General features: G+C 47.8%; 1 protein-coding gene across 1 annotated transcript in view; it reads left to right on the top strand.

Moving 5' to 3' along the window:
* LOC131958456 (uncharacterized) overlaps positions 1–17,685 on the top strand; it is a 271,932-nt gene that overhangs the window by 121,029 nt on the left and 133,218 nt on the right. Inside the window, exons 2-3 of the mRNA XM_059323514.1 lie at positions 7,188–8,499; positions 10,189–10,362. Of these exons, the coding sequence (XP_059179497.1) occupies positions 7,188–8,499; positions 10,189–10,362 (1,486 nt within the window). The remainder of the gene's footprint in view (positions 1–7,187; positions 8,500–10,188; positions 10,363–17,685) is intronic.

Genomic DNA, 17,685 nt, shown 5'->3' with positions numbered 1-17,685 from the left:
TCTAATCCCGCTCACCAACCGGTTGCAGTGGCGCACCAACCGGTTACAGTGACGCACCAACCGGTAGCAGTGGCGCACCAAGCGGTTACAGTGGCACACCAACCGATTAAAGTGGCGCACCAACCGGTTACATTGGCGCACCAACCGGTTGAAGGTCTAACCCAGTCAGCCAATGGCTTTTGTTTTCTGGATTTTGTTATTTTGGTGTAAGGTCAAGAAATAAGATTTATCAAGAGCCAGGATACCACCTAGATACCACGACATAAGGTCAACAAAAAGATGTGTCAAGAAACAAGATACCACATAGAAATGACGACATAAGTTCAAGTAGAAAGATTTGTCAAGAGCCAGGATACCACCTGAATACGACGATCGATACTATAGCCGTCAGTGTCGACAACACACAAAGGGGACACAAGATATTCACACAATGTTGTATTTTCCAGTTCCGCTGATGGTGATTTCCCCTACTAGTGATCAAATGCTACCACATTTTTAGTGTTTGTTGTGGAAAACACGTAACAGAAACGTAATATTTCCAACCAAACAGTCAATGGGAAGATGAAGTAGAGCTGGCCTGTTTCTGTTACTTCGGCATACGAAAGGTAGTGTGCACAATCGGATTTACTTTACCTAACGTGCGCCGAATACCCCCACAGATAGCGTCCCCTGATGTCCTAACCCCCACAGATAGCGCCCCCTGATGTTCTCACAGATAACGTCCCCTGATGTCCTAACCCCCACAGATAGCGTCCCCTGATGTTCTCACAGATAGCGTCCCCTGATGTTCTCACAGATAGCGTCCCCTGATGTCCTAACCCCCACAGATAGCGTCCCCTGATGTCCTAACCCCCACAGATAGCGTCCCCTGATGTCCTAACCCCACAGATAGCGTCCCCTGATGTCCTAACCCCCACAGATAGCGTCCCCTGATGTCCTAACCCCCACAGATAGCGTCCCCTGATGTCCTAACCCCCCCCCCACAGATAGCGTCCCCTGATGTCCTAACCCCCCCCCCCCACAGATAGCTTCCCCTGATGTCCTAACCCCACAGATAGCGTCCCCTGATGTCCTAACCCCACAGATAACGTCCCCTGATGTCCTAACCCCCATAGATAGCGTCCCCTGATGTTCTCACAGATAGCGTCCCCTGATGTCCTAACCCCCACAGATATTGTCTCCTGATGTCCTAACCCCCACAGATAGCGTCCCCTGATGTCCTAACCCCCACAGATAACGTCCCCTGATGTCCTAACCCCCACATATAGCGTCCCCTGATGTCCTAACCCCCCCCACAGATAGCGTCCCCTGATGTCCTAACCCCACAGATAGCGTCCCCTGATGTCCTAACCCCCACAGATAGCGTACCCTGATGTTCTAACCCCCATAGATAGCGTCCCCTGATGTTCTCACAGATAGCGTCCCCTGATGTCCTAACCCCCACAGATAGCGTGCCCTGATGTCCTAACCCCCACAGATAGCGTCCCCTGATGTCCTAACCCCTACATATAGCGTCCCCTGATGTCCTAACCCCCACAGATAGCGTCCCCTGATGTCCTAACCCCCACAGATAGCGTCCCCTGATATTCTCGCAGATAGCGTCCCCTGATGTCCTAACCCCCACAGATAGCGTCCCCTGATGTCCTAACCCCCACATATAGCGTCCCCTGATGTCCTAACCCCCCCCCCCCCCACAGATAGCGTCCCCTGATGTCCCGACCCCCCCCCCACAGATAGCGTCCCCTGATGTCCTAACCCCCACAGATAGCGTCCCCTGATGTCCTAACCCCCCAGATAACGTCCCCTGATGTCCTAACCCCCATAGATAGCGTCCCCTGATGTTCTCACAGATAGCGTCCCCTGATGTCCTAACCCCCATAGATAGCGCCCCCTGATGTCCTAACCCCCACAGATAACGTCCCCTGATGTCCTAACCCCCACAGATAGCGTCCCCTGATGTCCTAACCCCCACAGATAGCGTGCCCTTATGTCCTAACCCCCACAGATAGCGTCCCCTGATGTCCTAACCCCCACAGATAGCGTCCCCTGATGTCCTAACCCCCACAGATAGCGTGCCCTGATGTCCTAACCCCCACAGACAGCGTCCCCTGATGTCCTAACCCCTACAGATAGCGTCCCCTGATGTCCTAACCCCCACAGATAGCGTCCCCTGATGTCCTAACCCCCACAGATTGCGTCCCCTGATATTCTCGCAGATAGCGTCCCCTGATGTCCTAACCCCCACAGATAGCGTCCCCTGATGTCCTAACCCCCACATATAGCGTCCCCTGATGTCCTAACCCCCCCCCCCCCCACAGATAGCGTCCCCTGATGTCCTAACCCCCCCCCCCCCCCCCACAGATAGCGTCCCCTGATGTCCTAACCCCCACAGATAGCGTCCCCTGATGTCCTAACCCCACAGATAACGTCCCCTGATGTCCTAACCCCCATAGATAGCGTCCCCTGATGTTCTCACAGATAGCGTCCCCTGATGTCCTAACCCCCCCCCCCCCCACAGATAGCGTCCCCTGATGTCCTAACCCCCACAGATAGCGTCCCCTGATGTCCTAACCCCACAGATAACGTCTCCTGATGTCCTAACCCCCACAGATAGCGTCCCCTGATGTCCTAACCCCCACAGATAACGTCCCCTGATGTCCTAACCCCCACATATAGCGTCCCCTGATGTCCTAACCCCCCCCCCCACAGATAGCGTCCCCTGATGTCCTAACCCCACAGATAGCGTCCCCTGATGTCCTAACCCCCACAGATAGCGTACCCTGATGTTCTAACCCCCATAGATAGCGTCCCCTGATGTTCTCACAGATAGCGTCCCCTGATGTCCTAACCCCCACAGATAGCGTGCCCTGATGTCCTAACCCCCACAGACAGCGTCCCCTGATGTCCTAACCCCTACAGATAGCGTCCCCTGATGTCCTAACCCCCACAGATAGCGTCCCCTGATGTCCTAACCCCCACAGATTGCGTCCCCTGATATTCTCGCAGATAGCGTCCCCTGATGTCCTAACCCCCACAGATAGCGTCCCCTGATGTCCTAACCCCCACATATAGCGTCCCCTGATGTCCTAACCCCCCCCCCCACAGATAGCGTCCCCTGATGTCCTAACCCCCCCCCCCCCCCACAGATAGCGTCCCCTGATGTCCTAACCCCCACAGATAGCGTCCCCTGATGTCCTAACCCCACAGATAACGTCCCCTGATGTCCTAACCCCCATAGATAGCGTCCCCTGATGTTCTCACAGATAGCGTCCCCTGATGTCCTAACCCCCCCCCCCCACAGATAGCGTCCCCTGATGTCCTAACCCCCACAGATAGCGTCCCCTGATGTCCTAACCCCACAGATAACGTCTCCTGATGTCCTAACCCCCACAGATAGCGTCCCCTGATGTCCTAACCCCCACAGATAACGTCCCCTGATGTCCTAACCCCCACATATAGCGTCCCCTGATGTCCTAACCCCCCCCACAGATAGCGTCCCCTGATGTCCTAACCCCACAGATAGCGTCCCCTGATGTCCTAACCCCCACAGATAGCGTACCCTGATGTTCTAACCCCCATAGATAGCGTCCCCTGATGTTCTCACAGATAGCGTCCCCTGATGTCCTAACCCCCACAGATAGCGTGCCCTGATGTCCTAACCCCCACAGATAGCGTCCCCTGATGTCCTAACCCCTACAGATAGCGTCCCCTGATGTCCTAACCCCCACAGATAGCGTCCCCTGATGTCCTAACCCCCACAGATAGCGTCCCCTGATATTCTCGCAGATAGCGTCCCCTGATGTCCTAACCCCCACAGATAGCGTCCCCTGATGTCCTAACCCCCACATATAGCGTCCCCTGATGTCCTAACCCCCCCCACAGATAGCGTCCCCTGATGTCCTAACCCCCCCCCCCCACAGATAGCGTCCCCTGATGTCCTAACCCCCACAGATAGCGTCCCCTGATGTCCTAACCCCCACAGATAGCGTCCCCTGATGTCCTACCCCCCCCTCCACAGATAGCGTCCCATGATGTCCTAACCCCCACAGATAGCGTCCCCTGATGTCCTAACCCCACAGATAGCGTCCCCTGATGTCCTAACCCCACAGATAGCGTCCCCTGATGTTCTCACAGATAGCGTCCCCTGATGTCCTAACCCCACAGATAGCGTCCCCTGATGTTCTCACAGATAGCGTCCCCTGATGTCCTAACCCCACAGATAGCGTCCCCTGATGTCCTAACCCCACAGATAGCGTCCCCTGATACAACAAATGGTTGCGTGTAAATGTTGTATTCCATCCACCACCGTTAAGTGCTGACGTGTGCAGGCTGGGTTCAACTTTTAAAAGCGCGGCTTACACCGTGGGTGATGGCGGATGTAACACTCAGCTGATAGACTTGGGTGCCATGATACCCGGGGGTGGGGCGAGGGGGTGGTGGTGGTTGGGTCATGACTTGAGAGTTTAACCCAAATAAAACGTGACGTGTTTGTTTGAGATGACCACAGGCTTACAGGGCAGATCTACAGGGCAGATCTACAGGGCAGATATACAGGTCAGATATACAGGTCAGATCTACAGGGCAGATATACAGGGCAGATCTACGGGGCACATCTACAGGGCAGATTTACAGGGCAGATTTACAGGGCAGGTTTACAGGGCAGATGTACAGAATAGACCTACAAGGCAAAATTAGAGGACAGATTTACAAGGCAGGTTTACAGGGCAGATTTAATGGGCATATCTCTCTATGAATCTAGACACAACCTCCTCCTATTGCATATACACTCAGTACGACTCTCCTCACGCACGCACGCGCACACACTCACACACAAACATACAAACACATATGTCCTTCCAAAACAAAAGATAGACTACACATCCTTGGAAGCTCTCTAGTGATAACAAACCCAGCGATGTATAGAACCTCCTGTTTTATTTAATACACAATGTACAGCCGGCGTTGAACAGAAGTGTGCACTCGACCACACACACGGATGGCTAAGGTTTGAATCTTCTGTTATTTTAGACCTCGCTTGTAGGGCGTCACCGCGTCTACTTAGCACCTGATTCAAGTCATCCCATTACATCTTTAGCACCTGATTCAAGTCATCCCATTACATCTTTAGCACCTGATTCAAGTCATCCCATTACATCTTTAGCACCTGATTCAAGTCACCCCATTACATCTTTAGCACCTGATTCAAGTCACCCCATTACACCTTTAGCACCTGATTCATGTCACCCCATTACATCTTTAGCACCTGATTCAAGTCATCCCATTACACATTTAGCACCTGACTCAAGTCATCCCATTACATCTTTAGCACCTGATTCAAGTCATCCCATTACATCTTTAGCACCTGATTCAAGTCATCCCATTACATCTTTAGCACCTGATTCAAGTCATCCCATTACATCTTTAGCACCTGATTCAAATCGCTCTATTACATCTTTAGCACCTAATTCATCCCATAAAGAATTCAGCATCTTTTTTAAAAAAACACCCTCAAACACCTGGGACCCCCCCCCCCCCCCCACCTACACCACTAACAGACTTACCCCCCCCCCACCCCCACCTTAACACCTATATGTACAGTACCTGTATAACAGTGTGTGTTGTTGTATGTGACACCCTAGAGACTCAAGCTGGCTGAGACAGACTATATCTAAATCTCCTTATGAGCTTAAAACTATACTTTAATTCTTTTTCAGCTGTATTTATTTATAACGATAATTCCAAAGTTAACCCAAAGTATTGAATCATTTGTGTGTGTACATTGTACATAAACATCACTTCCGATTTCCACACCACGGAAGCCATGAATGAATGAATGACGTCACCGCCCATATGCGCATCCGGTGTAGGTGACGGGAATACCCCATAGTTTATTTACAAGACGAGGCGCGTTTGTCCAAAACCTGCAGCCGATCGCAGAAGAGTTACACTGTAGGCCATCTTTGTTTATGTTGAGAAAAAAAATTTCTGGTTAGGTGTGGTGTGTTTTACTTTTCCTGCTTCTTTGTTACTTAGTCGGTGTAACATTCTTTCAAGTTGGAATAAATGAAATGTTTTTTTTTTAAAATTTCGTTTGCTAGAATCCAATTTTTTAGGCTTAGATCTCGTTTGAATTCCGTTGCTTTTTTATGAACACACACGAACACACACATACACACCACATACATACACCACACACACACACACACACACACCACAGGTCCACAGACACACACACAGAAAAACGCTGCGATTGTTAATTAGGTCTGCCCGAGTTTTCTCTCAACACGTCTCTACATTTTCCGACTTATATAATTAACTAGAGTGTATTAATTATGAGGCGGATATTAGCTGCCAGTCTGCCAATTAAAGTGCGGGTGTATTCGGCTATAAATATTTATTCGGAATAAATGCAATCGGAGAGTTGGATGGGAAATGAAAATAAATGTCAGCTTTAAAGCGGAAGTTGTTTTGACATTGATGTGCGCATCATTGCAAAGATTATCGTGTTTGTTTCCCTTCACATTATTGATAACCGTACTTTAGTATAAAGCTTTTAATACATGCGGTTTAGAAAGACTTTAAAAAATATTACCTTCCACTGTGGTAGCTTAAACTTATGGAAATTGCACTATTTCATAGCCCTACTCTGCTGTATTAGATACCCGGCATAAGTTGGTCGCAAAAAATGTATGTCCCTGTAGTAATTATGGTCTTTAAATGACGTTTGTTTTGATGTTTTAAGACGCATTTAATTCACAAAGTTCTACTCAGCTCTATTCAGTACCTGCTTTAATTTGGGGTAATCATGCAAACTGCTAATGCAAGTTTAGGTTGTACAGAATTCTCGGCCTCTGTTAATCTTTTGGCTTAACCAAGTTGTGAGGAAGTTGTGTGATAAGTTGAACAAATTTTTTTAAACATTTTTTTGTTTCAATTTTAGATAAAAGTTTGGACCTTGAATAATTTTACTTTGTCTATCACTTTCTGATTTCTGATAAATATCAAGTCATTTATTTATATCTTTCATTTTTATATGAATGTTCGATTCTCGAATCATTTCATTATTTCCTAAATTTTCAGATGTATGTTTGGATATACTTAATAGTCTAAATGAGATAAGAGAAAGTTAAATTTTAAAGGTCAAAGTGTAATGTTTTAATTTTTTGTTTTTCATTTTTCTCTTTCAGATGAAGGTTCGGATCTCGAATCATGGGATGAAGAGTGCGCGGGTCCCCCAACCCCCTCAGACCAAATGTCTCCGCCCCTGGCCTCCCCTGGAAAATGCCTAGACATGACGACAGAAAGCGTGAGGCTAGGGACACCACCCACCAACACACCGCCTTCTCACAACAACAACAACAACAACATCATTAAAAACGCCCATCACCGCCCATCTGGGACTGACGCCCCCCACGACTCCACCCTTTCATCATGTGATACCATTGACCACACCGTGCTTTCTGGGAATATTTCCCACAATGGTGACTACCTCCCCTTGGACTACACCAACATGGGGAACACAAAAAGTGACCAAAGACCTACAAACGTGACCTATGCTCCTAATGCTATTTATAGATCCACCGAGAAGTTTTCTGTGAAATCCATTTTATCCAATAAAAATCAAGCTTTCTGTGACGTCAGGAGCTGTGGGGATTCCCCGACGGCTGTAGCCGGGATTGTGTGTGACGTAGTGAACAGCCACATCCACACCGAGGCCGACGTCTGCGGGAGGCAGAGCGGCTACGTCATGGAGAGTACCGAGAGCAGGAGGAGGAACTTCTCCTCCTCCTCCCTGCCCCTGAGCCTCATGTCCTCCACCATCGAGGAGGTGGACGACGGCGACAATCACGTGACCCTCGCCAACGCCTACAGCAGCCAGAGGTCGCACTCCTACGGCGGCACCGCCACGCCCACAGCTAAAGTGCCATTCCGTGCCTTACGCCGCGAGGCCCGGGTGCCCAGCCTGGGGTCGCCCCCTCGGGCCAGGCGCCCCGGCCCCCTGACGGGCCTCGTCCGCTCAGCCAGCGACAACACCAACAAAGTCGCGCGGCTCCGTGACGTCGACATCGTCGGCGAGAGCTTCGAGTCGCGGTATCCATGGCAACGCGACGTCGGGGTCCAGTGCTACATGCCCGAGGACACCGACTTCCACCCCAACCTGCAGCGGGCTATGTCCGGCCCGGCCATGTACACCTACTTCCGGTCTCTGTCGATGACGTCAAACAGCCCGGCGTCCAGCCCCCCACAGACGCTCCGCCGCTCCACAATCCAGAACCACACACGTAGTTGTTCCCAGTCGGATTTGATCCCGCAGTACGCCCCGTACAGCGAGACGACGTCACACATGTACCAGCGGCGGGCGCCACTTAACCGCAGCAACAGCGTCAACACCGCCGTCAACGGCTCCGACGCTTCCGGAACTTTCTCTTTCAGCGTCAAAAGAGCCAACTTCTGGCGCCGTCCACGCCCTAACTCTATGGGTGCGGTAGAGAACATCAGGTACTAGAACATACCCCACACATACCCCACACATATCCCACACTTACCCCACACATATCCCACACATACCCCACACATACCACACACTTACTCCACACCTACCCAACACTTATCACACACCTACCACACACCTACCCAACACATACCCCACACCTACCCCACACGTATCCCACACGTATCCCACACATACCCCACACTTATCCCACACATACCCCACACTTACTCCACACCTACCTAACACATACCCCACACATACCCCACACATACCCCACACCTACCCCAAACCTAACCCACACATACCCCACACGTATCCCACACACACCCCACACTTACTCCACACCTACCCAACACATACCCCAAACCTACCCCACACATACCCCACACCTATCTCACACATACCCCACACCTACCACACACCTACCCCAAACCTACCCCACACATACCCCACACCTATCTCACACATACCCCACACCTACCACACACCTACCCCAACCTCACACCTACACCACAACTACCCCACACATACCCACTCACGCACTCACAAAGCGCAATATCAGACATCATAACTTAGCTTGTATACCCCCCCCCCTCCCCCTCACCCGCATAACCACATACCAAACAAACATTCGCCTGAAATTGTCTCCCATTAACATTGACACAAGAACATACCTTGAGTTGTCTCCCTATAACAACCAGACCTAATATTAAGTTGTCTCTCCTTGTGCTCTAGTTTTCTCCCCTTTTCAATATAAATATAATTATTTCTGTTTGCGTGATAATATTTACGTTTTATTAAATTTAAAAATTACGAGCAAAAAGTAAACAAAGTCATTAAAATAATTATCTCTTTTAAAAAATCTACATGAAGTCTATCGTGTTTGCTGGTGTAAAATAATACATTTATTTTGTTTACTTAAGTAATCATACAATTAACACGCATTTTAATGAGGTTAATTAGAAGCTTACGTAACCAGGATTTTCCTGAAGAACTTAAATGCCAGAGACGTAATTAAATAAGACTGAAGTTTCCCCTCGTAAGTCGCAGGGATGAAATAGTTTTTAAACTTTTTGATGCATACAATAAATGTAACGCATTATTTTTGACGAAAGCGTGCTTAAATATTTAAATGCCTTTCTTGTTGTAAATACCAACATACTGTCCAGAGATACCACATAACTATCCGTTAATACCTCCACATGTGGATTCCTCTTCTCTAACCCACACACTTTATTTGAGTTCTAGAAATAATACTCTGTTCAGATATACATTTTAAATTAGATTAAAATCAGCACCATTATTTATGTGAATAATCTCTTTTTATCTGTGGATATAGCAGATATCACCAATATTCGTGCAGGTACCACAATTTCATCTATGTATACCACTACCTTATATGATAATTCTACCATTCTATTGTTGTATACTAACATTGTGGATACAACAATTGTATCATTTATAACCAAAATTGTCGTCATACAACACCAGTCTATCTGTAGATCCAACCATTCTATTTTTAGATACCACCATTATATCCTTACATACCACCATCATATCCTAAGATACAACCATTTTATCTTCATTCATATACCACCCTTCTATTCTATCTAACTTAAATCTATCTGTAGATACCACCCATCTATCTGTAGATACCACCCGTGTATTTTTAAAAACCACCCATCTATTTTTAGATACCAGCACGAACTGACCAAATTCCGAGAACTCCACAACACTAGACGTGACCGGAAGAGCGACCCCCAGCTAGTACTGTCCCCAGGGGGTCGGCGGCGGGTAGCTTTAGGATACCCGGATGAGTCAGGGTCAGTGTCTGACCTGGAGTCCATTTTGGAAAACCCAGGAGACAGGTTGGTCATATATACATACTGATACATACTTACATATATATATATATATATATATATATATATATATATATATATATATATATATATATATATATATATATATATATATTACTTTTTAAGAATGTTTAGACAAAAAACGAAAACATTGCCTGTTAAAGGAAACTGCGCACTTAATGCTAGCCGCATGACACTTAAAAATATTAAAGTTTCTCTAACATAAACTGAATACGGAATAGAAATGTGAACGCTTTGCCTATACAGAGAACAATAAAAATGTGTTTGTTTAGATAATTAAAAAAGACAATTCTCTATCAGAAGAATGCCAGACACACGCGTTCCTTTCCCACCGATCCCCCTCCCCCCACCCCACGCCCGACAACCAAGCTGTTATTTTAATTATTTTTTTTATCGCCGCCAAGATAATTATTTCGTAGAAAGAAGAGAATTTACATTATTTTTTGTCAATATTTGTTTTTAAAATTTGAAATGGTCTTAAAACAATTTAGATGTCGACGTAGACATTTGAATGTTGTATGTTTAGACTGTTGAATTTTCAATGGAGTTATAAGCAAACTTTGGATGTAGAACCGACACATTTATATGCTCTGGAATGGTTATATCTCTTCAAGAAACTAACATGGTATACTGTAGTATAGCTTAGTGCCAGACATGGATGGACTGGCTTAAAATGGGCCCGCAACCTTAGATTTAAAATTTCATTGTGCCATTTCCTCATCAAATTGAATTTTACGCCTTAGCATGAAGGAAGGGGATTGATAAAATGTATAAATACAAGCAACTTTTATTTTTAAATCAAAGAACTATTGGGCCTGTTACGCCACTTCTCCTTGGGGCCCACCGGAGTACGAGGCACACAAGGGCTACCTTTTACTAGTGGGAAGGGGGGGGGGGTCTCAATAAGTATACGTCACCATTTTTATACCCTAAAATATTTACCAAACGTCAAGGAATCCTTTAAAATGACGTCACACGTCATCTTCTCTCTCACCCACTCCCTTCAACAACAATTGCACATTTTATTTGCAAACCATTTCTTTTCTACTTAGAAATTCCTTGAATTCTTTGTAACAATGTGATATAACACAAATAACAATATCATATGGCTCCTGTAGCGCTGATATCGCTCTATCTTACCCCCCCCCACATCACACTTTCTTAGCCCTCCCCACCACACGCTGATCTACACATCTACACTCCAAACTCTACACATTTACACTCCAAACTCTCCACATCTCCACTCCAAACTCTACACATCTACACTCCAAACTCTACACATCTACACTCCAAACTCTACACATCTACACTCCAAACTCTACACATCTACACTCCAAACTCTACACATCTACACTCAAAACTCCACCCCGCCCCTTCCATCTCAGTATGGCATCAATTATGGACAACACGTGACTGAAAGAAAGTTAATCAGACTGCTTTCGTTGTTGCGGGTCACTCTTGACATAATTAGCTAGTATCATTAATTATTCAAATTATATTTTTATCTTTCATCTGATTATCGTGTAGTTCAATGAAACAATTTGAATTTGATTTAGTTTGAACTAGTGCCCCAACAAATGCAACTTGATAAATAAATTGTAGTCATCTAACCCGCGAACAATCAGATGACTTAACCTTTGACCTAACGTGTTATCAGGGGCGTAGCGAGGGGGGGGGGGGGGCGAGGGGTGCGGACCGCACCGGGTGACACCATTTAGGGGGGTGACACCAAGGCAAAAAAAATAGCAAAATATAGATAGAAAAACTTGAGGGGGGGGGGTGCAAATAGAAAGTTTGAGGGGGTGAGGGGTGCAAATCAAAAACTTGAGGGGGGGTTGGTGCAAATCGAAAGTTTGAGGGGGCGGGTGCAAATCGAAAAGTTGAAAAAGTTTGTCCCCGGGAAGGGTCGCAACGCCTCTGGGGGGGGGGGGGTGACACCATTAAGTGCCGCACCGGGTGACACCCGACCTCGCTACGCCACTGCGTGTTATCTTAAACATGACTTAACCTTTAACTAAGCCATCAACCAAGACTGACTACATACATCTAACAGATTTTTTAGTTCTCCCTAAGAAAACAACAGAAATTACACTAAAAACCTAATTACCAACACAATGTTGTATTCCTCTTTTATCTAACGTGGATGCATTAATTACATCACCGATTACCCCTAACTAGGGCGTAAAACACCCTTTCATGGACCTGACTAAATTTTGTTTACCTGCTACCTGTGAAGACACACCTTGTTTTGATTACCTCGTTAAGTCCCCTTGTCTTTGATCTCAGCACCCCCTCCCCTCCTCTCCCCCCCCTCCCCTCCTCTCCCCCCCTCCTCTCTCACCCCCTCCCTCCCTGACCACACACCTTGCTAGAACAATGGTGAGCTCGTGCTAGTCTATTGGAATCACTCCGCCTTCCTCTATCTCTACTCACATAACCATCCATCCCTTTACCTACCTCCCCAACCATCCCCAACCATCCCCCACCATCCCCCACCCCTCCCTCCGTTTCACATTGCTCTCACTACCTCATTTCAACCTCTCCCCTCCCCCTCCCTAGCAGCACCCACCATCAATCTTAAACAATCAATACAAGATATTCTCTCAAGCTGAAAATTCCACGAATTCCAGGAACGCAAGCACCACCTGTCTGCAGTCAAGTATGGCAGGTGGCTATGTCTCACCTTTGTGGTGCTGTCTCACATTTCTCTTGTGGTGCTGTTTCATCTTTGTCTTGTGTTACTGTCTCATCTTTTCTTGTGGTACTGTCTCACCTTTGTCTTGTGGTACTGTCTCACCTTTGTCTTGTGGTACTGTCTCACCTTTGTCTTGTGGCACTGTCTCACCTTTGTCTTGAGGCACTGTCTCACCTTTGTCTTGTGGTACTGTCTCACCTTTGTCTTGTGGTACTGTCTCACCTTTGTCTTGTGGTACTGTCTCACCTTTGTCTTGTGGTACTGTCTCACCTTTGTCTTGTGGTACTGTCTCACCTTTGTCTTGTGGTACTGTCTCACCTTTGTCTTGTGGTACTGTCTCACCTTTGTCTTGTGGTACTGTCTCACCTTTGTCTTGTGGTACTGTCTCACCTTTGTCTTGTGGTACTGTCTCACCTTTGTCTTGTGGTACTGTCTCACCTTTGTCTTGTGGTACTGTCTCACCTTTGTCTTGTGGTACTGTCTCACCTTTGTCTTGTGGTACTGTCTCACCTTTGTCTTGTGGTACAGTCTCACCTTTGTGGTACTGTCTCACCTTTGTCTTGTGGTACTGTCTCACCTTTGTCTTGTGGTACTGTCTCACCTTGTCTTGTGGTACTGTCTCACTTTTGTCTTGTGGTACTGTCTCACCTTTGTCTTGTGGCACTGTCTCACCTTTGTCTTGTGGTACTGTCTCACCTTTGTCTTGTGGTACTGTCTCACCTTGGTCTTGTGGTACTGTCTCACCTTTGTCTTGTGGTAATGTCTCACCTTTGTCTTATGGTACTGTCTCACCTTTGTCTTGTGGTACAGTCTCACCTTTGTCTTGTGGTACTGTCTCACCTTTGTGGTACTGTCTCACCTTTGTCTTGTGGTACTGTCTCACCTTTGTCTTGTGGTACTGTCTCAGCTTTGTCTTGTCTTGTGGTACTGTCTCACCTTTGTCTTGTGGTACTGTCTCACCTTTGTCTTGTGGTACTGTCTCACCTTTGTCTTGTGGTACAGTCTCACCTTTGTGGTACTGTCTCACCTTTGTCTTGTGGTACTGTCTCACCTTTGTCTTGTGGTACTGTCTCACCTTTGTCTTGTGGTACTGTCTCACTTTTGTCTTGTGGTACTGTCTCACCTTTGTCTTGTGGTACTGTCTCACCTTTGTCTTGTGCTACTGTCTCACCTTTGTCTTGTGGTACTGTCTCACCTTTGTCTTGTGGTACTGTCTCACCTTTGTCTTGTGGTAATGTCTCACCTTTGTCTTGTGGTACTGTCTCACCTTTGTCTTGTGGTACTGTCTCACCTTTGTCTTGTGGTACTGTCTCACCTTTGTGGTACTGTCTCACCTTTGTCTTGTGGTACTGTCTCACCTTTGTCTTGTGGTACTGTCTCACCTTTGTCTTGTGGTACTGTCTCAGCTTTGTCTTGTCTTGTGGTACTGTCTCACCTTTGTCTTGTTGTACTGTCTCACCTTTGTCTTGTGGTACTGTCTCACTTTTGTCTTGTGGTACTGTCTCACCTTTGTCTTGTGGTACTGTCTCACCTTTGTCTTGTGGTGCTGTCTCACCGTTGTCTTGTGGTACTGTCTCACCTTGTCTTGTGGTACTGTCTCACCTTTGTCTTGTGGTACTGTCTCACCTTTGTCTTGTTTTACTGTCTCACCTATGTCTTGTGGTACTGTCTCACCTTTGTCTTGTGGTACTGTCTCACCTTTGTGGTACTGTCTCACCTTTGTGGTACTGTCTCACCTTTGTCCTGTGGTTCCAAGTCCCAGCCAACACGTCACTCACGTAAAAGTACGTCATCAACAAAGGTCAAGGCTGTTGTAAGGCGTGAACTTACACCCGTTATACCACTTTCACATCCTGTCACATCCTTGTCACATTTCTTTCACATTCCTCTCACAGCTTAATTCCTGTCACATCCTCTTGGCAATATTGCCACCTTTCTGTCACATTCCTGTCACATGTCTGCCTCACACAGACATATCGTCGATGTTTCTCATTTTCCTTTTAAAATGGCATCTAACAATAGGATAAGATGGGATGAGTGTAAAACATCACAGATTATTCTCGGCATATTTAGTAGACACCGTTGCCATGGAAACCCGAGTCAAGTCATTTTTCTCTTAACCGTTAATTTTACAGTCGGCTGCCTGCCGGAGAAGAGTAGTGGACTTGTGAGATACAGGGAGTTGTCGGTCTTTTGTAGACTTGTGATATACACGGAGTTGTCGGCCTTTTGTAGACTTGTGAGATACACGGAGTTGTCGGCCTTTTGTAGACTTGTGAGATACACGGAGTTGTCGGCCTTTTGTAGATTTATAAGAGACACGGAGTTCGTAGGCGGCCTTTAGGCCTTAGACTTGCATGAAACACGGCCTTTATTGCCGGCCTTTAGACCTGAGACGTATGAAACACGGCCTTTATTACCGGCCTTTAGACCTGAGACGTATGAAACACGGCCTTTATTACCGGTCTTTCGTGAACTTGTAAGAAATCCTGACTTTGTTGTTGGTCTATAACTTAACGTTTGAGACCAGTCTGTAGAGTATGTCTCACCAATGGTCCGGTACTTGTATCCTAGTCTAATCCTTGATGTTCTAATCTAATCCTTGATGTTCTAATCTAATCCTTGATGTTCTTGTCTAATCCTCAATTTTCTGGCCTAATCCTTAATGTTCTAATCTATTCCTTGATGTCTGAAGCCTCTAACTTACTTTGATACCATTGTCCAGCTACCTAACTTTAATTAAACGATGTAATCAGATTGTGTTGAAGGCAAGGGATAACATTTTTATACAAATTAAATTGGCAAAAATAAATTATACAATTTAATTAGTTTGAAAAAACTCCCAATAAAAACTTAGAAATTGAGAAAAACTAAAACTCTTCTAATTGAATTAAGAGAGTGAAACAATATTTAGAAACAGACTGTAGACCCATACAAACATCATGTACTTTTAGCTGGCTGTGACCAATTTCCGGCTCAATTCCAAGAACATTCTAGAAGGATAAGACGTCTGAAGATGACATTTGATTGCTCTAACCACCCCACAACCCACTCTCATGTACACAGTCCCCCCCCCCCTCATCGCTCACACAAGCACAGAACGTACAAAGTCCCAAGATGTTTAGGGTGTGTTCGCGATAATGGTGGGCTCTAGCAAGGTCTTGGTGAAACAGTTACTTAATTACATTGGTCACAGATCTTAATATTTCTGTATGTTTGGGTGTTGGCAGTTCAAATCGACGGCTAATTGGATGGAGGGGTTTGGAGGTGGTGGGGGTGTGGAGCGTGTGAAGGTGGTGGGTGTGTGGAGGTGGTGGAGTGTGAGGTGGTGGGGTTTGGAGGTGGTGGGGGTGTGTAGGTGGAGGTGGTGGGTGTGTGGAGTGTGGAGGTGGTGGAGTGTGAGGTGGTGGGGTTTGGAGGTGGTGGGGGTGTGTAGGTGGAGGTGGTGGGTGTGTGGAGTGTGGAGGTGGTGGAGTGTGAGGTGGTGGGGTTTGGAGGTGGTGGGGGTGTGTAGGTGGAGGTGGTGGGTGTGTGGAGTGTGGAGGTGGTGGAGGTGGTGGGGTGTGAGGTGGTGGGGTTTGGAGGTGGTGGGGGTGTGTAGGTGGAGGTGGTGGGTGTGTGGAGTGTGGAGGTGGTGGAGGTGGTGGGGTGTGTGGAGGTGGTGGAGTGTGAGGTGGTGGGGTGTGGAGGTGGTGGAGGTGGTGGGTGTGTGGAGTGTGGAGGTGGTGGGGGTGTGTAGGTGGAGGTGGTGGGTGTGTGGAGTGTGGAGGTGGTGGAGGTGGTGGGTGTGTGGAGTGTGGAGGTGGTGGAGGTGGTGGAGGTGGTGGAGTGTGAGGTGGTGGGGTTTGGAGGTGGTGGGGGTGTGTAGGTGGAGGTCGTGGGTGTGTGGAGTGTGGAGGTGGTGGAGGTGGTGGGTGTGTGGAGGTGGTGGAGTGTGAGGTGGTGGGGTGTGGAGGTGGTGGAGGTGGTGGGTGTGTGGAGTGTGGAGGTGGTGGGGGTGTGTAGGTGGAGGTGATGGGTGTGTGGAGTGTGGAGGTGGTGGAGGTGGTGGGTGTGTGGAGTGTGGAGGTGGTGGGGGTGTGTAGGTGGAGGTGGTGGGTGTGTGGAGTGTGGAGGTGGTGGAGGTGGTGGGGGTTTGGAGGGTGTGAAGGTGGTGGGTGTGTGGAGGTGGTGGGGGTGTGGAGGTGGTGGGGGTGGTGGGGGTGTGGAGGTGGTGGAGGTGCTGGGGGTGTGGAGGTGGTGGGGGTGGTGGGGGTGTGGAGGTGGTGGGTGAGTGAAAGTGGTGGGGGTGTGGAGGTGGTGGGTGAGTGAAAGTGGTGGGGGTGTGGAGGTGGTGGGGGTGTGGAGGTGGTGGGGGTGTGGGGGTGGTGGGGGTGTGGAGGTGGTGGGTGAGTGAAAGTGGTGGGGGTGTGTAGGTGGTGGGTGAGTGAAAGTGGTGGGGGTGTGGAGGTGGTGGGGGTGGGGGTGTGGAGGCTAAGATGAAGTTAGGTGGTACTGGGGGGGGGGAAGGTAGTGGAGATGTGGGTGAGGGTGGGTGCAATTAGTTGGGACATATCCTGCCTGGCCGCACGCACTAATTGTGTGTTGGGTGTGAGAACATGGACGGTGGTGGG

This window comes from Physella acuta, unplaced genomic scaffold, assembly GCF_028476545.2.
Source record: "Physella acuta isolate Inbredline_101_S28 unplaced genomic scaffold, ASM2847654v3 ptg001328l, whole genome shotgun sequence".
NCBI classification, from domain to species: Eukaryota; Metazoa; Mollusca; class Gastropoda; family Physidae; genus Physella; species Physella acuta.
This window is presented reverse-complemented; position numbering and strand designations above follow the sequence as displayed.